Source organism: Lolium perenne, chromosome 7 (assembly GCF_019359855.2).
Source record: "Lolium perenne isolate Kyuss_39 chromosome 7, Kyuss_2.0, whole genome shotgun sequence".
NCBI lineage: Eukaryota > Viridiplantae > Streptophyta > Magnoliopsida > Poales > Poaceae > Lolium > Lolium perenne.
The window spans coordinates 212,753,139-212,776,870 of record NC_067250.2 but is presented as its reverse complement, the minus strand read 5'-3'; the positions used below and the strand labels follow the sequence as shown (position 1 = coordinate 212,776,870).

Genomic DNA, 23,732 nt, shown 5'->3' with positions numbered 1-23,732 from the left:
GAGATGTATTGATAGATGCATATTATGTACCCCGTTCTTCAGTTTATGTTCTGATCCAACATCTATGCAAGAGCGTGTGTGGGGTGATGTGTGTATTAGATGGAGTAGCATGGTTTTAGTGATTGGATAGTGACAATATGTTCAAGATCTATTATGGCTTTGCCTTTTTCCTTTGCTACCTCACTAGGATAAAGTGAATGCATGTGCTATGTTCTTCACGTGACAGTACGTAGTGATGATCTTGTTTGTTCAAGGTAGCATATTTGATATTTAAACTTCATGTTAAAGTACTTATGGCTATGAAGATTGATGAGGTTTCTTTTTTGTGGGGTATGAGAGATGTGTTGCATCATCTCTATGTTAGGACTTGATGCCCATAATAATTTTGATCTTACATAAAATATTATTTGCACATTCATATCTCATTGATGAATTGTTATTTGTTCACCACAACTTAACGAGAAAATAGTCAAGTGAAACCATGAACCCCTGTCCACTTTTTATCATAATAAACACATTTATATTGCTTTTACCTTGTTTTATATTTGCTACACTATTTTAATCCGAAAATACAAAAATATTTACTTTTCTCATTTGCATCCAAAACACCAAAAACAATCAACCACTTTACAGTTTTTACTTAGTTATTTTATTTAGTCTAGTTTTATTTGCTTTATTTCTACTTATGTTATTTACTTACGCGAAACCTTGTATTTGACAAACACACGGTGAAGTTGGGAACACAAGATATTTATTTTACTTGCAGGATTGCTAGAAGAAGGAAGAAGACTATACTCTTTGTACAACTCCCCGAGAGTTCGATCGTGGGAAAAATAATCTGCTGATACAACACTCTGTACTTGGAATCCCAGCGTATCAAGATCTTGTGGCGTTGCTAATAGCTGTCATCACCGTGGTAGTTGCTACGGCGGCGACATGGTTTGGCATGGGGGTTTCTACTTCATTGTTGGCGTTGCTTCTCCTTTGTCCGGAAGGAGGCGGCCGCCAGCGAGCGGAACCTTTAGTTCTAGATTGAATAATTTTGGGGCTTTGACCCTGCTGATTTTTGGTGGTTTGGCCCTGATTATCTCCCTGTGCCAGGGTCGTCGATCTGTTGGATGCTGGCCTCTTTGATCTAGCCGCTAACAAGTTCTGTTCTGCTTCCCTTTGGAGTTCTCCGATGTTCGGGGCATGACATCATGGATATCAAGATCGGAACTGATACGGTCATGCCTGGCCTTATCTTTAGCCAGTGAGGCTTCATGAGGGCGTGGCACAAAGCTTCGCGCTTTTGTTGGTGCCATAGGACATGTCTTAGTATAGTTTTCCATGGTATTGACTGAGGTGGAGAAATTCATGGTAGCTACGATTGGAGGTTTTGAAGTTATGTCAGGGAGGTGTTTTGGTTGCGATGAAGACTATGTTGCACGGGCTCTTTTTGTGTGTCATGTGCTTGTGACTTGCAGCAGCGGCCTCATCAAGCGGGGGTGACATCACAGGTGGACGACATTTTTGGTGTAGCCTTTATTGGTTTTACCTTGACATGGTCTTGCTGAAAGCATTATTTTGTGAACTCATAATTTTTCCAGAGATCTTCAATCGGCGACACTAAGCTTGTGCATTGTTTCTTTCTTATAGATGTTGCTTTTGGAGGTACAAGTGTTATATTTGGTGGTGGTTAGAGTAATTGTTGCTGCGAGTATTTTATCACCGGCAACAAGGCCTTTTTATTTTCTTCAAAAAAAATTGGGCTGCCATAATGCTCTATTTTTGCGTAAATTTCTCTTGAAGATTTAGGATTCACGGGTATAGAAGTAACCCGTGCTCTTTTGGATTTATATACTACTTCCTCATTTCTCTTTGGATCTACATTTTAGGATATAAATTTGCCCCGGTTTAAATCTACATGTTGAGTACTCCCTCCGTTGTTGTATATAGATTATGTGTGTGTCTCTAGATCGTCAGTTTGACAATATACGTTCATGAAGAAAAAAATACTAATATAATATAAAATGTACAACAAAACAACTGTACTAATAGAAAGTATCTTTAGTAGTATTTAATTTGTATTGCGTTGGTTAGATTGATGATTTAGAGATGCATGCAAATTAGGGCATCTCCAGTGGTTCGATTCATTTCGAACACGATCCGTTTTGATCAGACTGCGGAAACTAAATTGGCCTCCTTGGTTGGTCTGTCTTTTTAGATCGGTGTAGCCTCAGAAGATCGACACCTTTTTTCACAACAGAATTTTTGAATTAATACAACAAATTTACATAGTACAAAACATAAATTTTAAAAAGAAGAAAATAACCCTAGCTAACTAGGGCACCCACCATGGCTGCCTACTTGTTGTCATCGTCGATGAGATTGATGAAGACAGGCCATGGCCAGTGCAGGGGTTGTTGAGGCGTCGGCTGCGGTATTGGTGCGGGAGGAGTCGCCGGAGGACTCGCTCGCCTCCGTTGGGCGTGCGCGGATGCCCTTAGTTGGATGGCGAGGCCATCCCACTGAGTGAGATGGTCAAGATCGCTTTGGGTGATGGCCATTTCGACAGCCTCCTCCTCCATGAGGTTCGCTGGCTGGAGATCCTGGTTGACGCCGACGCCTAGAGCAGTTGTGTTGGCATCGTGGTCGTCCTCTTCCAAGCCGTCGTGCACGTCGTATTTGTCCTCCTCCTCGTCGAGGCCAACGTCACACTCCCAGTTGAAGAACTCAACGTCGCAACGCATTCCGGGCGCAAATTTGGGCCGCGATACGCGGTGCAGACATGACGATCATTTTGTGTCGGGCCACTGGACTGGATTTTTCCCCCAAATAGTCTGTTCCCATCCAGTTGCTGGAGATGCACTTACTTCGGGTATAAATCTAGGGCACGTTTGGTAGCCTAGGCGCCCCTTGGCTCGCATCGGCCCAGCATTTTTCGGGCCGTTTGGTTCCCTGGGTGCAGTCGCATTCTTGCATAGCACGGGTTTTAAAGCACCCCTGGGACAGGCCCCGGAGGAACGCCCGGTTTGACAGTTCCTCCAGGGCCAGGCCCCGGCGAGACGAAAATCGACAACATCGTTCGCGCGGGAGCCCCGCCTCGGCATGGCGGGAGAAGCCGAAATCCCAGCGGCGTTGCGCGGCAAAGGTAGGGGTAACCTCCCTCTTCGGTTACCCTCTCCATTAGCCCCCTCCCAAAATTTCCCTTCCCCCAAATTTCGCACCGGCGGCGGTGACCCAGATCTGGCAGCGCGCATCTCCCTTCGGTCTCCGGCGTCGGACAAGAGTCCTCTTCTCCAGCCGCGGTGGAGCTTGCGCACATCTGCGGTGGCTTTCAGCCCTGTCCTTCGTCCACCATGACGGAGGTAAGTGGAAACTCCTCTGCTCTACTGTAGTGTTAGATTCATGTTGGTAGAACTAGTTGGGTTCGATAAGACCGGTCGTAATGCATAGATCTTGTTTGAGTAGACCGACCAGCTCCAGCTTGTGCATCACGCCGCAGTACTCATCATTTGTGTACAAGTCTGGATCCTGATGGTGCACAAGAGAGCAGTTAGGCATGCTGCTTTTCCTCGTGTGACTTACGGACCTATGTTACAACGAGATCATGAGAGGATTGCCAACCTAAACAACATCTACAACTGCAACAACGTAGAGGCCATCCAAATGCTACGGATGAGAAGAGCCCCTTTCTATGCACTTGTGAAAACGTTTAGGGAAAGAGGACTGCTGACTGATAGCATCCACACCTCTATCGAAGAACAAGTCGCAATGTTTCTTCATGTCGTTGGTCATAACCAGAGGTTCAGAGTCATCCATAACACATTCAGGCGATCCACAGAGATTATCTCTAGGTACTTCCAGCAAGAGTTGTACGCAATTTGGGAGCTCAGAGGTGAAATGATCAAGCCAGCATCAATGAACACACCAACCAAGATCAAGAATAGCTACAGGTGGTTCCCCTATTTCAAGGTGAGTACAAAATCATGTTCCTTCTACCTATCTGATATGTGCTACTGTCAGAAACATGATTGTGTTCTACTGTGAGAAACATGTTTGTGTGCTACTCTTTTTACAGGATTGCATTGGGGCTATTGATGGTACTCATGTCACTGCAAAGGTACCGAGATCAATGTATGTAGCATTCCGTGGTAGGAAGCACTACACCAGCCAGAACGTTCTAGCAGCTGTGGATTTTGATATGAGGTTCACATACGTGCTTTCTAGGTGGGAGGGTTCAACTCATGATGCGAGCATCCTGGACGACAGCTTATTAAGGCCTGATGGGTTGCAAATCCCTGACGGTAAGTTCTACCTTAGAGATGTTGGATATGCATGCCAACCTGGAATTCTACCTCCCTTCAGGAAAACAAGGTACCACCTCAACGAGTTCTTCTATGCGAAGCACCGACCTCTGAATGCGAGAGAGTTGTTCAATCTCAGACACTTAAGCCTTAGAGTCACCATTGAGAGGGCCTTTGCTGCATTGAAGAATAGGTTCAAGGCCCTTGACCAGAAACCATTCCACACGTTTGACACTCAGGTAAAGCTGGTCCTTGCTTGCTGCATTGTTCACAACTGGATCCTAGGTTGGGGCGAGGATGAGTTATTCGAAGAGGTTGTTAGTTTTGATGAAGTAGAGACTGGCCATGGCGTGGAAGCAGGCGACAATGATGCCTGAAAGGTGAAGAGGCAAGAGTGGGCAGACGCAATGTGGGAAGCCAGAGGCAACACCACCATGTGAGAAGAAGTGAAAAAGTGAAGAAGCGAAGAAGAAGTGAAGAAGACGAAAAAGAAAAAGAAACCCTATGATCCCCTGTTTCTCAAACCCTTTTCGATCCCCATATGTTGAACGACCTCGTTATGATAAACTGCAATTCGTAGTAGCTAGGGAGCAACGTGTTATGAACTACCATTCGTAGTAGCTATGGATGATTTCGTGAACTGGTTGCAACTATCATGAACTGTGATTTCTGTGCGATGGGAGGTGAGAGCATGGTAATGCTACCCATCGTAGTGAAGAGGTAACCGTAGACATGACTGGATGGTACGAAACAGGCCTAATATCATCTCCATCGATATTTGGACTTGGCTGTAGGCAAACAAATAGAAAGTCTTTTTTGGCCAGCCGCTGCAGCCCGACCTACCAAACAACAGGCCAATTTCAGCTTGTGGCTCGTTCTAGACGTGCAAGTGTGCTTGCATGGCTGCGCCAGTGAGCAACGAATCAGACCCAGACTACCAAACGCCCCCCTAGCGTTTTGTTTCACGTGAGACTACTCCAAACATTATGGTCAAGTTGCACTAAAAAACGTACTTTTTAATTTACTGATCTTTTTTAATTTTTAGGATGTAGAAAAACATTTAGAGTATAACTTTTTACACTTTCGTATTTATGAAAATATACTAGTACAGTACTTAGTAGTATTTGGTATAGTGCAACCGAGCAAGCACAAGACGGGTAGTGCAAAAAAGTCAAGCAGCTCTTCAGAAATGAATGCACATAGGATTCTCTGGCGGAAGCCATGCCCGTGAACTGTGGCCTATGACGAACGCATGCGTGCTACGTACTGGGCTTTACAGCTACTGCTGCACAACTTTCCTTTCCGCTGCACGCAACGCACGCTAGCCCGTGCCAGTGTTGACCACGACCTCCTCCATCTCTCGCTTGCTTTGCTCGGTCACGGGCGCCCTGCAACCGCCCATGCAAAGTTGCAGTTTCAGTTTCAGTCCAGTTTTCGCGCGTGACGGGCACCGTGCCAATTGAAAACTAGGGCTTGGAAACCGGAGGGACGGTGGAAAAGAAGCCGCGCCGCATTCATGACCATGGCCCAAAGTGACAAGCGACGGGTTCCCAGGAGCAAGGCCTTTTGCCTCGAGCCCTGCAATTTATTAACCCGGCAAATGCAGTTCAATCGAAGGAAATATGTCTTCCAGGACTTATTCTCCAAAAAAAATGCAGTTCAGTCCAAGGAAATTTGATGGCCATTCTTGCTCAGTTGCAAACATGTGGGTTGCTTTTGTTGAAACGGAGGTAGTATTAATTAGCTTGTAGACTCATTCTATCTTCAAAAGTGTGATGTTATGGTAACATAGCTACTACAACCATGTCGGTTTTTTTCTTCATTTAATATCATGTCATTCATCAATTTGCATAATTGGCAATGCATGTAGCTCTATATTACTACTACCTTAGTTACTCCCACTATGGGTAGTTTTAAGTTAAACTTTTGTGTCATAACTCTACTACCCCAAAAAAAGATGCAAGTAGAATTGTACATTACCTCTCCACTTGTTGTCAAATGTGAGCTTTAAAATATTTACTAAGGTGGCACCGATAGAGTGACATGACTTGCCCATAAAATTATTATACCAACCAGGTCTGCTTTTATACTGAGATAAAATGGATGGAGTGTTATTGAGATAAAACAGTCATTTTACAACAGGATTTGCGCATGAAAGGATTCACACCTTTGTTGTGTGAATGAGTACCGATGTTTTTGCAAGGTGGTGGTGTTGGGATTAGGGTAAATGACAACACATTGGTTATTACTTCCACACCTTGAAAAGGTTGCGCGAGGCGATCATTTACCACCTATGATTTTTAACATAGTTGTGGATATGTTGGCAGTTCTTATTGCTAGGGCAAAGGAGGATAGCTATGCAGGAGGCCTGATACCGCATCTTGTAGAAGGTGGCATATCTATCTTACAATATGCTAACAACAAAATTCTTGTTATGGAACAAAATTTGGAGAAACTGATCAATATGGGGCGCGTTTGGTAGCCTGGCCTCGCCCTGGCTCGCTTCGGCCCAGCAATTTTTGGCACGTTTGGTTGCCTGGGCTGAGTGGCGTTGTCGCACGAACCGCTTCTCAAAACACACTCAGGCCAGGCCCTGGAGGAACGCACGGTTCGGTAGTTCCCAACGGTGCAGACAAATCTCCAACGCGGCTGATGCAAAAGCGAATCTTCGGCGCACACGCGGAGACAAGGATGGAGATGGAGGGAGCTGCGGATCGCATCGACGAAAAGCGAAAAGGGGGGCGGGAAGGATTTTGTCACCTCCCGTCGCACCCCATCGCCTATTTCTACCCCCTCCTCCACTCACCCCCCAAATTTCAAGCTCCTCCTCCCGTCGGCAAGCATGTAAGAGGCGCACGCATCTCCGGTCGGCGACGGTGGCAGTGGCGGTGGCGACTGCATCTGGGCGGCTTTATTTACTTCCTGGTGCAACACATCTTCACGTCCAACGATGACTGTAAGGAATCCCTTATCCTGATATCGCGGTTATGTTTAGATCTAGGTTAGGAGTTGTCAGATGTTGCCGTAGGTTTGCTCTTGTACCGGTGCTTTGTCTGGATTGTGCTGGGCTATCATGATCTTGCTAGGGTTCGACATTTCCGGTTGCTTGTTTGTCCCAAATGTGCTGACGTACCATGATCTTGCTAGGTTTTGTGATGTTCATAGTTGCAATGATCTGCTTGTCTGATTGAGGATGATCTTGGTATGGTTTGTGTTGTCCACTTTAGGCATGTCTTTGTTCCCAAGTAGATTCACATTATATGTACTACGATGTGTGTAGGACTTCTTCTGTGATGACTTTAGCCAGGCGCTTGTCTGTGTTGGGGACTTTCAGATCCCTTCGCAAGCTCCCGATTCACAACCCCTCTATGATTCCAAGGTGGCGGTGACCCCTCTGCCAACCGTCAATGGGCATGTGGCTGACCTGGTGGCTCAGGTAGAGGCAGAGGTTGCTGCTAGGTTAGCCGCTACAAAGAAGAACAAGAACCGCAGGAAAGCGGATAGGGCTTTGAAGGCTTCACAGAAAGGGAGGGGTACCATGAAATGGCTTCCATTCATGTCTAGCTTTGTCTTGGAGAAGATGTGCAGCTTGATCAAGACCTGAGTGAGAACTGACAAAGGATTCAAGGAAGTTCATCTGACTGTTGTGGCGAAGGGCCTGTGGTGTCTCCGCTTGCTCCACTCAGGTGTCAACACTTGGATCCTTTCACATATATTGTTCTTTGGCGAAGAAGAGGTGTTGAAAATTAATATAAACCAATCTTTGGATGTGAAGTGGGTTCTCAACGGAAATTTAATTCGGCTCCCGGGTGCATATACTCCCTCTATAAAAAAAATCATATTTGAAAGTGTTAAAAAAAATTGACAACAAATTATACATGCACATCTTCACAATATATTGTGTTCGTCAAGTTTCGCGAAAAAAATGATATTTTTTATGTTCTATGTAAAAAAGAAAGAAAAATTATCTTGTGAAAAGCCTTACTTTGAGCACCGAATTTAATATTTTTTACACACTTCACACGCGACAAATCAATTTTTCATGAAACGGCTTTGTTGATGTGTAGCATATGAAGATGTATGTGCGATTTTTTTGTTAAAATCTTTTGACATTTTAAAAAATGTCTAAGATGCATTTCAAAATAAAGGAATCATATGCTCCTACGAGCCAAAACACCACTCCTATTGTGAACCGTTCAAATACATAAGGATCCCAATTCATTATAGAAAGTTGACAAATAAAGAATGAAAATCAGTTGAAGATCACTTTGAAAGAAAGTTGGTATGTTGGCTTGGTAAGATATATACTCTCGTAACGTCTTGTCATTATTAATTCTATTCTTTCGAGCTTGCCAATGTTTCTTCTATCTTTCTTTGAAATACCCCAAAGGGGCACGAAGAAGATTAGATTATTATACCGTCACGGGTGTACAAGCCCTGCACGCGTCCCTTGATCATCAATTTAATCAATATAATATAAATTATAAATTATAAAATTTATATCATTAGAAAGTAGAACATCTAAACTTTCTAATGATATATGTTTTATAATATATATCTTCTATTAAGTTGATCAAACTTACGATCTAGATGGACGGATGTAGTAGATCTCATTTTATCTAGCAACCAAGGTGTCTAAGAATCAGGGTTCTACATATCAAAAGTAAATACTTATTGAGAAAATGCCTTTTTAAGTTATTTAATGAAGAAATGATGTGGCATGAGTTGCTACATAAAAAAAATCTCAGGACAATATCTTTATCTTGGATTTGAGTTAAGCCCATAAATTCTTCTTTTTTGAAGGGATAATTTGTAATAAAGAGGAGTTTTTCGAGCGTGTTCTTTCATCATAGGTGATGGACAAAGCACACGTTTTCTGGGATGATTCTTGGCTTGGCGCACACCATTATTATCTATATATCCCTTGCTATATAATATTATGTGTCACAAAAATATGAGTGTGCTATAATGAATCAAACACCGTTGAATATTAGTTCCAGTGTTTTGAGAGACAAAATAAAGTGTAATATGGTTAAGCTTGGTTGAGTGTTTGATGTGGATGTACTTGTGTGATGAACCAGATAGATTTTGTGGTACTTGACGGCTTCTGGAATTCTTTTGAGCGAAGTCTTAATATGCCGATTTCATGAATGGCCATACTCACTTTCTTATCCATTTGTGAAGTTGATTTGGAGGTAGTCAACTTTACATTTAACATACCAGCCCCAACCAATGTTAAGAATATGTTTGGTAACTGAATAAACAAAATTGACAAAAAAAAAAATGATGCTTGAATTTGTGTTGGAGTTTGTTCTATTCTTGGACAATTTAAAAATATCGTATTGATGTAAATTTTGAACAAAACTAGAGGTGTTTATTTCTTGCAGGTTATCCACGAAGCTACTTGCTAGATCAACATGCGGTCATATTTCCTTCCAACGGACCAGCATGAATATATGTACTCCGTTGATGGCAGTCACATGGAATATCTTCACGCAGGGTGATTGGCTGTTTGGTAATAGGATACAAGATGAATTTTTTTGTATATCTTATTTAGATGGCTGATTCATGCGGCCACATTATGTGAATATGTGATCCTTGAGGATTGTAATAAATTTTAAATTCCCAAACTTTGCAATAAAGAAGGTTTTGTGCTAATGCAGGCTTAGGGTAATCTCCATTTGAAAAAGAAAAGCCTATATAGAAGGCGAGAAACGGTTGCGCATTGGGGGGCATCATTAGCCGGAGGCAGGCAAGCGGCAGCCCCCATCCACAATGATGCTGCTGGGATCATGTGTGCTCGGATGTATCTGCTGCACTCATGGCGAACACAGAGAGCTCCCTGCTCCATGGTCCATGGTGAGCCCAAGGGCGAAGTAAACAGGGGAAGTACTCCGTAAAACTAATCTCAGTGATGGACTGTACTACTAGAACAAAAACAGAGACCAGAATGTAGCTTTGTAGTACTCTGAAAAAAGTCTGACTGGTCGCCGGCTGATGGCCTATGGGAGGCAGCCCCAAGACCGACCAGGCATCACCACTGCGCCGCGCCGCATTTCTTTGGTTGGGCAATGGCCCGCGCGCTCTTTTGGGTCTTTGCTTTCCATCGCGATCCAGACTCTGGTCAAACTCAAAACAAACAAACAAACAAACAAAAAAGATGAGATTCTCCTCACGGTTTTCTAGTACTCCCTGTACAAGCCCACTACTACTATTTGTTTTCTATTTATACAGAGTCACTAACACTATTCAAGAAAAATCAGATTAGATTTTACTAGCTTCTATCAAATTAACTGACGAGTAGTTTAGCTTATTTTAGAAAAAAACTGTGTCACTCAATCTGAAACATAGAGTGTAGGCACCACATATAATATGTTTAAATAGTATGAAATACGAGAGCATTTCCACATAATTCCGTGGTACTGATTAGTTTGATTTCTTCTCTTACTCTCTCCGTTCACAATTGCTTGACGTTTTGGTTTCGTTCTGTTTATTTTCATATTCTTTGTAAATAATAACTTTGACTAAACCTAGAGCGTGAAGTAAATAAAAATAGAGTGACTGGTACCAGGAATATGGAGTTGTCAGTATATAATACAAACAGTGATAATGTTATAATGCATTTACCCCAAGTTTTTTGCGAGCACATTTATGTAGTATTTATAGAGTGATTCAGAAGAGAGTATTGTATTTTTCCCGAAATATTTGGCCAATGTTTCAATGAAGGAAAATAGTTCTATATTTTCATTGCCTCTCAATTGATGCAAAGATCGGCCAAAATGATACTATACACCTTTGATTTCGATCAATAAGGCCCATGTGGCCATGTGGTTTCCAAGATTTGTGTTTGCCAAAAAAAAAATCATAATTATATCCAAGGTTGAAAAAAACGCTAGGCGTAAGCGAGACGGTTGGCATTCTCCTAGTGCCTAGGCGATACTTAAGCGTCGCGGGAATAGTTTATACCCTCAAATGTGTATATGGGTTAATGTATGTGAATAAACATCAATGTAGATCATGTAAATGTGTAAATTTGTAATAACTACCTTTAGAATAATTCCCATCTAGCTTTGTTAGTGAATATGGCGTGATTTCTTATTGTGAAAAACATTTTTTTGGTTGCTCTACCTAGACTTCCTCGTATGCCCCACGCGAGGCATTTGTACATCGCCTAGTGCCTAAGTGTGCTTAAGTGTTGCTTAGGTGTTGCCTTGTCCAACAGTGATACCATCGTAGAAAATTAGGTTTTCTGCCCCTCGTCGGCGCCGCGAACAATCTGCCTCGCCTTTCGTGGACTTAGGGCCAAGGAGGTGTGGTGGATCCCGGTCCTTGTCTGTAGGAGGGCTCCATCTTTTGTTGTTTTTTCTCAATCCGTTTAGGGTTTGTCTCCTACTTAGGAAAGCGTGGAGATGGCGACTTCTTGAATATGTAATAAATTCCTAGTCCAACCCCCGTTCCGGTGATGCATCTAGCATCTCCGGGCATGTAGAGGTTTTTCTCCGGTGGATCTCGCTGGATTTGGTGTGTGCTCCTTCTAAGGTATGCTTCTCTTCATTAGTCATGATTGCGTTGGTCCTTTGGATTGTTAGCACGATGATTTCTCATTTATCTATTACAACCAGCTCTACTACGACATTCTTTGTCTTGCTTCAATAAGGGTGTGTTTGGTAGCCCGAGGCAACTCAGAAATTCACATCTCAACCGAGATTTTGAGAGAAACGTGTATTTGTTAGCCCGGGTCAACTCGTATCACCTATGCCCACTTCATACAGAAAAGCCCCCAGCCAGGCCCAGTTGTGAAGCTCAAATCCGGCTTCACAATCCAGCCTGGGCGAGCTCATCCCGCAAAAATCCCCACGAGCCCTTCTCCAGCTGGCTCGCACACCCCCAAAATCCTCACCATCACGACTTATATCTCCTCATTCTTTTCTTCACCCTGGTCGCCTACTCCCTCTCAGCCCCAACCACCACACCGCCAGGCCCCAAAGACCGCGCTGCCAACAGAAGACTCGCGTCGCAGCCAGTGACGAATCGCGCCGCAGCCAGGCCGTCTCCCGCAGCGGCTAGGCTGCCCTCCCGTCGCGGACAGAGTGCCCCTGCTAGGCCCCGACCACCGTGATAACCCACAAGTATAGGGGATCGCAACAGTCTTCGAGGGAAGTAAAACCCAAATTTATTGATTCGACACAAGGGGAGACAAAGAATACTTATAAGCCTTAACAACTGAGTTGTCAATTCAGCTACACCTGGAAAAGCACTAGTAACAGGAGTGATGTGAAAGCAGCAGTAATATGAGAGAAATAGTAACAGTAACACAGCAGCAGTAGTAGTAACACAGAGGCAATGGCACCAGAAAATAGTTGATACTACTTCTAATGGCATATAGGACCGAGTGAGTATTTGATGATGAAAGATGGACCGGGGTTCCCAGCTATCTACACTAGTGGTAACTCTCCAATAACAAGTGTTGGGTGAACAAATTACAGTTGGGCAATTGACATAATTATTATAGCATTAAGGGTGTGTTTGGTTTGTGCCTAGGATTGCCCCACCAAAATTTTGGCTAGCCAATATTTTGGTTGAGCTATTCCTTGCCCACAAGTTGGCCAACATTGGCTAAAAAATTGAACTAGAGTTAGTAGTGGAGCATTGGCGAGCCAAAAAATTGGCAACTATCCAAACAACAACCAATCTTTTGGTCATGACCAAAAAATTGGTAGGGTATGATTTGGTAGCAATCCAAACACACCCTAAGACAGAACATCAAGTTTATTAATCATGTAGGCATGTTTTCCATATATAGTCATACGTGCTCGCAATGAGAAACTTGCATAACATCTTTTGTCCTACCAGCCGGTGGCAGCCGAGCCTCAAGGGAATCTACTGGTAATTAAGGTACTCCTTTTAATAGAGCACCGGAGCAAAGCATTAACACTTGGTGAAAACATGTGATCCTCATATCTAAGCCATCCCCTCCAGTTATCCCAGTTGCTGTCACTCTGGGGCCTCGGGTTCCGGACATAGACATGTGCAAACAACTTGTAGATACAATCTAAGCAATAATTATAGAGCTTAAATCTAAGATCATGCCACTCGTGCACTAGTGACAAGCATTAAACACAACAAGATTGCAGCAACAATAACTTCACAAACATTATAGATAGACTGATCATAATGTAACAATTCATCGGATCCCAACAAACAGAACACCGATTACATCAGATGAATGTCAATCATGTAAGGCAGCTCATGAGATCATTGTATTGAAGTACATGGGAGAGAGAGTACCAACTAGCTACTGCTAGAACTCGTAGTCCATGGGGGAACTACTCACAGAGCATGATGGAGGCGGTGGCGTCGATGGAGAAGGCTCCGGGGGTCGATCCCCGTCCCGGCAGGGTGCCGAAACAGGAACTTCTGACCCCCGAAACTAGGTTTCGCGATGGCGGCGGCGCTCCGGGAGTCTTTCTGGAGTATGATCGATATATGTAGGGTTTTCGCGTCACGAGGGAATATATAGGCGAAAGGGCGGCGCGAGGGGGTGTCCGGGGGACCCACCCCATATGGCGGCGCGCCCCCCTGTGGTCTGGAGGCTGTGGGCCTCCCCCTGGCTTGTCCTTCTGGCTCCGTGTGTCCCTCGGAGAAATAGGAGGTTCGGCTTTTGTTTCGTCGAATTCCGAGAATATTGCCCGAACAACTTTTCTGGAACCAAAAACAGAAGAAAACAGGAACTGGCACCTCGGCATCTTGTTAATAGGTTAGTCCCGGAAAATGCATAAAATCATTATAAAGTGTGAGCAAAACATGTAGGTATTGTCATAAAACTAGCACGGAACATCAGAAATTATAGATACGTTGGAGACGTATCACACTGCGCTGCTAGGCCACGAATGCTCGCACCGCCGCCAGGCCATCTGCCACCGCCGCTAGGGCATCCTCCCGTCGCGGCCAAAGCGCTGACAAGGTCTCCACCGGCATGGTCTCCTCATGAATGGAACTGAATTAATTTTTCATTATTTTGAAGGTCCCTTTTGTAAAAGAAAAAACTAGCCCTGTTTGTAAAACTTGCCCTAATTGAATTATTGTGTATTTTGTAAAGTGTGTATTTTATATTTAGATATAGTCTCAACTTTGTTCAAATATTAAATTAGTGGTAAAATCAATTGTGGTGGTATCCTAACCATCTCATCTCATAAAAGTGCTACCAAACAACATCTCATCTCATCTCATCTCTTCTAATCAAGGAAAAAAATAGCGCGCTATAACAAAATAGCGTCGGCCAAAAAATACACTATTAGCGTGCTATAGCGCGCTAATAGCCCGCTATAGCACACTATAACGCCAAAATGATGTAGTGTGGGCTGTCTAGAAACGCTATAGCGTGCTATTAGAGCCGAAATAGCACGCTATTTTTTCCATGCTTCTAATACATGTGCTACCAAACAACATATCATCTCAGTTTAGCTTGGTTAGGTTCATCATGTATGAGAGGAGATAGTTATACTCGGTTGGCCCGGGCTACTAAACACACCCTAAGGAGGGGTGAGGATGGAGTCAATGGAGGATGGAGCACGCATTTGGCTTGTTCGAGTGTTTGTGGTCATCGCTAGGTGGACCAATTTTTTTGTAATTTTATTACTTTTAGTTTTTCTTGTACGGCTGTCGAGAATTATGAATAGATCGTTGGACATTTTGGAAACAAAAGATACATTGCACAAAATTGGTATTGCTAGATTTGGATTAAAAACTATTTAGTCAAACATAAATATTAAAAAGCATGTCTTATTCACGGGAACCGGCAGTACTCAACTCGAGTGGTAGGCATTATACTGCTCATAGTGGGAGTAAGACTGTTCATAGTGGGAGTAACATAGGTAGTAACATCACACACCCCAAAATATTTTGGTGACATGTCATGACAATAAATGAAGAAAGAGAGTGTGGTGGTAAGTAGCTATGTTACCATAACATCACACTTCTCAAGACAAGATGAGTCTACAATCTAATAAATATAACATGCATGATACCACATATATGTAACTACTACCTCCGTTTTAAAGAATAAGGCGCACACGTATTTCAAGACAAACTTTGACCATAAAAATTAAACAACAAAATCTTGACTATATTATATGCAATTAGTATCGTTGGATTCATATTGAAAAGAACTTTTTAATGATACTAATTTCATAGAAATAATCTTTACCTATTTGAAGTAATTCTTGGTCAAACAAAAAGCTTGTAAAATGAGGACGCCTTATTCCTTGAAAACAGGGGTAGTATCCACTATGAAGGTAGTAACATAGGGTAGTAACATGCACCATGTTACTACTCTATGTTACTCCCCACTATGACTAGTCTAACATAGCTAGTAACATCACACATCTCAAGGCATTTTGGTGACATGGCATGCTAATAAATAAAGAAAGAGAGTGAGGTGGTAACTAGCTATGTTACCATAAGGGCATCTCTAGCGGCGCGACACAAACGGTCGCTGATTTTCGTCCGTCGTGACCGGAAATGTGTCTGGCACCACCTCCAGTGGGGCGACGCAAAGTGACCGGGCCGTCCGCGGAGACGCAAACCTGACCCAAATATGCGCCTCGGATGCGTCTCTGCGGACGCGCAAAGTGTCCGCTCGCGTCAGGCGGATGTTTCGTCGGGCCCGCCTGGCAGCGACCATGCATCGATGCGTCTTCTCAAACGCTCTAGCGACTGCGCCGCTGCGTCGCTTCGGCGGTCTGCGCCACGTTAATGGCGATGCCTCGGCTGCCGAGCGGCCACAACCCACCTCCACCAACCACGTTAATGACGACGTCACGCGTCCCGCGGCCACCGCATGCCTCCAGCCTATATAAAGGGGGGGCGCATTCTTCTTCCTCATTGAAGGAGATATGCCCAAGAGGCAATAATAAAAGTGGTTATTATATATCTTTATGTTTATGATAAATGTTTATATGTCATGCTATAATTGTATTAACCGAAACATTAGTACATGTGTGATATGTAGACAACAAAGAGTCCCTAGTATGCCTCTTAACTAGCTTGTTGATTAATGGATGATTAGTTTCATAATCATGAACATTGGATGTTATTAATAACAAGGTTATGTCATTGTATGAATGATGTAATGGACACACCCAATTAAGCGTAGCATAAGATCACGTCATTAAGTTATTTGCTATAAGCTTTCGATACATAGTTACCTAGTCCTTATGACCATGAGATCATGTAAATAACTTATACCGGAAAGGTACTTTGATTACACCAAACGCCACTGCGTAAATGGGTGGTTATAAAGGTGGGATTAAGTATCCGGAAAGTATGAGTTGAGGCATATGGATCAATAGTGGGATTTGTCCATCCCGATGACGGATAGATATACTCTGGGCCCTCTCGGTGGAATGTCGTCTAATGTCTTGCAAGCATATGAATAATTTCATAAGAGACCACATACCACGGTACGAGTAAAGAGTACTTGTCAGGAGACGAGGTTGAACAAGGTATAGAGTGATACCGATGATCAAACCTCGGACAAGTAAAATATCGCGTGACAAAGGGAATTGGTATCGTATGTGAATGGTTCATTCGATCACTGAAGTCATCGTTGAATATGTGGGAGCCATTATGGATCTCCAGATCCCGCTATTGGTTATTGGTCGGAGTGAGTACTCAACCATGTCCGCATAGTTCGCGAACTGTAGGGTGACACACTTAAGGTTTGATGTTGAAATGGTAGAACTTGAATATGGAATGGAGTTCGAATATTTGTTCGGAGTCCCGGATGAGATCCCGGACATCACGAGGAGTTCCGGAATGGTCTGGAGAATAAGATTCATATATAGGAAGTCATATTCCAAGTTTGGAAATGATCCGGTGCATTTATGGCAGGTTCTAGAAGGTTCTAGAAAAGTTCGGAAGAAATCACCATGGAAAGTAGAGTCCCGGAGGGACTCCACCTTGCATGGTCAGCCAACCCTAAAGGGGAGGAGTCCAAGGTGGACTCCCCAAGGGTGGCCGGCCAAACCCCCTCATGGAAGGGGGGAATCCCACCCCAAGTGGGATTCCCACCTTGAGTAGGTTTCCCTACACATGGAAGGTTTTTGGTTCGGGTCTTATTCGAAGACTTGTAGTCCAACACTTGGGGCTTCCACCTATATAATGAGGGGCATAGGAGAGGGGGCTGACCACCACAAGCCCATAGCTTGGCCGCACCCATAGGTGGCCGGCCACCCCCTCTCCCAAACCCTAGCCGCCCCCTCTCTCCTCCTCTTCTCCCGCACACTTAGCGAAGCTCCGCCGGAGATCTCCACCGCCACCGCCACCACGCCGTCGTGCTGCCGGATTCAAGGAGGAGCTACTACTTCCGCTGCCCGCTGGAACGGGGAGAAGGACATCGTCTTCATCAACACCGAACGTGTGACCGAGTACGGAGGTGCTGCCCAATTGTGGCACCGTGATCAAGATCTTCTACGCGCTTTTGCAAGCGGCAAGTGATCGTCTACCGCAGCAATAAGAGCCTACTCTTATAGGCTTTGGAAATCTTCAAGGGTTAGTCTTGATCATCCCCTCGTTGCTCCCGTCTTCTAGATTGCATCTTGACTTGGATTGCGTTCTCGCGGTAGGAAATTTTTTGTTTTCTATGCAACGAATCCCTACACTCATCCACTCCTCCAAAGAAACCCTAGCCGCCACAAAGCTCGACTGTAGCACCTCCTAGGTGTTCTTGCGACGCGGCCAGGCCCGAGAGGAAGTCCATGGCCGGTACTGGTGGCCGGCGAGGCGGTCGAGGCCGCGGCCCTGGGCGCCCCCGGGGACGGGTGATGACGCGTGAAGCACACGTTCGTTGGGAACCCCAAGTGGAAGGTGTGATGCGTACATCAGCGAGTTTCCCTCAGTAAGAAACCAAGGTTATCGAACCAGTAGGAGATGAAGGCCACGTGAAGGTTGTTGGTGAAGGACTGTAGTGCGGCGCAACACCAGGGATTCCGGCGCCAACGTGGAACCTGCACAACACAATCAAAATACTTTGCCCCAACTTAACAGTGAGGTTGTCAATCTCACCGGCTTGCTGTAAACAAAGGATTAAACGTATGGTGTGGAAAATGATGTTTGTTTGCAAAGAACATCAGAGAACAATGATTGCAGTAGATTGTATTTCAGATGTAAAAGAATGGACCGGGGTCCACAGTTCACTAGTGGTGTCTCTCCAATAAGAAATAGCATGTTAGGTGAACAAATTACAGTTGGGCAATTGACAAATAGAGAGGGCATAACAATGCACATACATATCATGATGACTAATATGAGATTTACTTAGGGCATTACGACAAATTACATAGACCGCTATCCAGCATGCATCTATGCCTAAAAAGTCCACCTTCGGGTTAGCATCCGCACCCCTTCCAGTATTAAGTTGCAAACAACAGACAATTCCATTAAGTATGGTGCGTAATGTAATCAACACAAATATCCTTAGACAAAGCATTGATGTTTTATCCCTAGTGGCAACAGCACATCCACAACCTTAGAACTTTTCATCCTTTGTCCCATATTCAATGGAGGCATGAACCCACTATCGAGCATAAATACTCCCTCTTGGAGTTACAAGTATCAACTTGGCCAGAGCCTCTACTAGCAACGGAGAGCATGCAAGATCATAAACAACACATATATGATAGATCAATAATCAACTTGACATAGTATTCCATATTCATCGAATCCCAAGAAACACAACATGTAGTATTACAAATAGATGATCTTGATCATGATAAGCAGCTCACAAGATCTAAACATGATAGCACAAGAGGAGAAGACAACCATCTAGCTACTGCTATGGACCCATAGTCTAAGGATGAACTACTCACACATCAGTCCGGAGGCGATCATGGTGATGTAGAGTCCTCCGGGTGATGATTCCCCTCTCCGGCAGGGTGCCGGAGGCGATCTCCTGAATCCCCCGAGATGGGATTGGCGGCGACGGCGTCTCTGGAACTTTTTCCGTATCGTGGCTCTCGGTAATAGGGTTTTCGCGACGGAGGGAATAAATAGGCGGAAGGGCAGAGTCGGGAGAGGCACGAGGGCCCCAACCCATAGGCCGGCGCGGGCCCCTCCTTGGCCGCGCCGCCCTATGGTGTGGGTGCCTCGCGTCCCCTCTTCGTATCCTCTTTGGACTTCTGGAGGCTCCGTGCAAAATAAGACCGTGGGCTTTTGTTTTGTCCAATTCTGAGAATATTTCCTGTGTAGGATTTCTGAAACCAAAAATAGCAGAAAACAGGAACTGGCGCTTCGGCATCTCGTTAATAGGTTAGTGCCGGAAAATGCATAATAATGATATAAAGTGTATATAAAACATGTGAGTATTGTCATAAAACTAGCATGGAACATAAGAAATTATAGATACGTTTGAGACGTATCAAGCATCCCCAAGCTTAGTTCCTACTCGCCCTTGAGTAGGTAAACGATAACAATGATAATTTCTGAAGTGACATGCTACTATCATAATCTTGATCAATACTATTGTAAAGCATATGAGATGAATGAAGTGATTCGAAGCAATGGTAAATACAATGACTAAACAACTGAATCATATAGCAAAGACTTTTCATGAATAGTACTTTCAAGACAAGCATCAATAAGACTTGCATAGGAGTTAACTCATAAAGCAATAGATTCTTAGTAGAAGGTTTTGAAACAACACAAAGGAAGATATAAGTTTCAGCAGTTGCTTTCAACTTCAACATGTATATGTCATGGATAATTGTCAACACAAAGTAATATGATGAGTGCAAATAAGCAAGTATGTAGGAATCAATGCACACAGTTGACACAAGTGTTTGCTTCTAAGATAGAAAGAGGTAGGTAAACTGACTCAACATAAAGTAAAAGAATGGCCCTTCGCAGAGGGAAGCATGGATTACTATTTTTGTGCTAGAGCTTTTTATTTTGAAAACATAGAAACAATTTTGTCAACGGTAGTAATAATTCATATGTGTTATGCATAAGACATCCTATAAGTTGCAAGCCTCATGCATCGAATACCAATAGTGCTCGCACCTTGTCCTGATTAGCTTGGATTTCCATGGATTATCATTGCATTACATATGTTTCAACCAAGTGTCACAAAGGGATACCTCTATGCCGCCTGTACAAAGGTCGAAGGAGATAGATCGCATTTGATTTCTCGTTTTTGATAGATCTCAACTAAGGACATCCATACCGGGACAACATAGAAAACAGATAATGGACTCCTCTTTAATGCATAAGCATTCAACAACAGATAATATTCTCATAAGACATTGAGGATTAATGTCCAAACTGAAACTTCCACCATGATTCATGGCTTTAGTTAGCGGCCCAATGTTCTTCTCTAACAATATGCATGCTCAAACCATTTGATCATGATAAATCACCCTTACTTCAGACAAGACGAACATGCATAGCAACTCACATGATATTCAACAAAGGTGTAATAGTTGATGGCGTCCCCAGAAACATGGTTACCGCTCAACAAGCAACTTATAAGAAATAAGATACATAAGCTACATATTCTTTACCACAATAGTTTTTAATGCTATTTTCCCATGAGCTATATATTGCAAAGACAAGGAATGAAATTTTAAAGGTAGCACTCAAAGAATTTACTTTGGAATGGCAGAGAAATACCACATAGTAGGTAGGTATGGTGGACACAAATGGCATAGGTTTTGGCTCAAGGTTCTGGATGCACGAGAAGCATTCCCTCTCAGTACAAGGCTTTGGCTAGCAAGGTTGTTTAAAGCAAACACAAGTATGAACCGGTACAACAAAACTTACATAAGAACATATTGCAAGCATTATAAAACTCTACACTGTCTTCCTTGTTGTTCAAACACTTTACCAGAAAATATCTAGACTTTAGAGAGACCAATCATGCAAACCAAATTTCAACAAGCTCTATGGTAGTTCTCCACTAATAGGTGCAAAGTACATGATGCAAGAGCTTAAACATGATCTATTTGAGCAAAACAATTGCCAAGTATCAAATTATTCAAGACCATATACCAATTACCACATGAAGCGTTTTCTGTTTCCAACCAAATAACAATGAACGAAGCAGTTTTCAACCTTCGCCATGAACATTAAAAGTAAAGCTAAGAACACCAGTGTTCATATGAACGAGCGGAGCGTGTCTTTCTCCCACACAAAGAATGCTAGGATCCGATTTTATTCAAACACAAACAAATAAAAACATACAGATGCTCCAAGTAAAGCACATAAGATGTGATGAAATAAAAATATAGTTTCACTAGAGGTGACCTGATAAGTTGTCGATGAAGAAGGGGATGCCTTGGGCATCCCCAAGCTTAGATGCTTGAGTCTTCTTGAAATATGTAGGGATGAACCACGGGGGCATCCCCAAGCTTAGACTTTTCACTCTTCTTGATCATATTGTATCATCCTCCTCTCTTGACCCTTGAAAAGTTCCTCCACACCAAACTCAAAACAAACTCATTAGAGGGTTAGTGCATAATCAAAAATTCACATGTTCAGAGGTAACACAATCATTCTTAACACTTCTGGACATTTCCCAAAGCTACTGAAAGTTAATGGAACAAAGAAATCCATTCAACATAGCAAAAAAGGCAATGTGAAATAAAAGGCAGAATCTGTCAAAACAGAACAGTCTGTAAAGACGAATTTTTTAGAGGCACTTAACATTCTCAGATGAAGAAGCTCAAATTGAATGAAAGTTGCGTACATATCTGAGGATCACTCATGAATTTTTGCTGATTTTTCTGAGTTACCTACAGAGAGACCTACTCAAATTCGTGACAGCAAGAAATATGTTTCTACGCAGTAATCCAAATCTAGTATCAACCTTACTATCAAAGACTTTATTTGGCACAACAATGCAACAAAATAAAGATAAGGAGAGGTTTCTACAGTAGTAACAACTTCCAAGACACAAATATAAAACAAAAGTGCAGAAGTAAAATAATGTGTTGTCTCCCATAAGCGCTTTTCTTTAACGCCTTTCAGCTAGGCGCAGAAAGTGTGAACCAAATATTATCAAGAGATGAAGCATTGACAGAGGAGTTGGGAGTTTTCTCAACAATGCATTGTATCTTATCTATGTAAGTTTTAGAGGCTCCTCTTTCATTATTTTTAGGCTTACTATCCTCCTCAAATAAATTTTCAGGAACAATCCAATCAAAATTCTTTTCTAGTGCCTCGTGCATTCCTAAGAACTTACAAGGTATTGGTACTTTAATCTCCCCCTCACAATTGACTTTATTAGTGTACTTTAGTCTATCTTTTTCCATCTTTTCGAGGGTATTTGCAAAATTGGTATAAAAGTCAAGCATCTTATGTTTAATAAAGACTTTTCTAGCTTCTCTAGCTACATCACCAAATTCTTTAAGAAGGGTTTCTAAAACAAAATCTTTCTTTTCTCCTTCTTCCATATCACAGAGTGTAAGAAACATATGTTGCATTATAGGTTTGAGATTAACAAATCTAGCTTCCAACATGTGTACTAAAGAGGCAGTAGCAATTTCATAAGGAGGAGCAAGTTCTACCAAGTGTCTATCTTCAAAATCTTCAACTGTACTAACATGAGTGAAAAATTCTTCTATATTATCTCTTCCAATGATAGACCCATGCCCCACTGACATATCTTTAAGAGTGAACTTAGAGGAAAGCATGATGAAATAAACAAAGGGTAAATAAAGTAAATGCAAGTAACTAATTTTTTATGTTTTTGATAATAAGAACGCAAACAAGACAGTAAATAAAGTAAAGCAAGTAACTTTTTTTTTGTTTTTTTGATATAAAGAAAGCAAACAAAGCAGTAAATAAAGTAAAGTAAAGCAAGACAATAACAAAGTAAAGAGATTGGATGTGAGAGACTTCCCTTGCAGCGTGTCCTGATCTCCCCGGCAACGGCGCCAGAAATTTAGCTTGATGACGCGTGAAGCACACGTTCGTTGGGAACCCCAAGTGGAAGGTGTGATGCGTACAGCAGCAAGTTTCCCTCAGTAAGAAACCAAGGTTATCGAACCAGTAGGAGATGAAGGCCACGTGAAGGTTGTTGGTGAAGGAGTGTAGTGCGGCGCAACACCAGGGATTCCGGCGCCAACGTGGAACCTGCACAACACAATCAAAATACTTTGCCCCAACTTAACAGTGCGGTTGTCAATCTCACCGGCTTGCTGTAAACAAATGATTAAACGTATGGTGTGGAAAATGATGTTTGTTTGCAAAGAACATCAGAGAACAATGATTGCAGTAGATTGTATTTCAGATGTAAAAGAATGGACCGGGGTCCACAGTTCACTAGTGGTGTCTCTCCAATAAGAAATAGCATGTTGGGTGAATAAATTACAGTTGGGCAATTGAAAAATAGAGAGGGCATAACAATGCATATACATATCATGATGACTAATATGAGATTTACTTAGG

General features: G+C 42.9%; 1 protein-coding gene across 1 annotated transcript; it reads left to right on the top strand.

Annotated features, from left to right (window-relative positions):
- Positions 1-3,519: 3,519 nt before the first annotated feature.
- LOC127315587 (uncharacterized) lies at positions 3,520-4,666 on the top strand. Its single transcript, XM_071824193.1, has 2 exons — positions 3,520-3,957; positions 4,064-4,666. Exons 1-2 carry the CDS (start codon positions 3,520-3,522, stop codon positions 4,664-4,666), a joined length of 1,041 nt encoding a protein of 346 aa, XP_071680294.1.
- Positions 4,667-23,732: the final 19,066 nt, after the last annotated feature.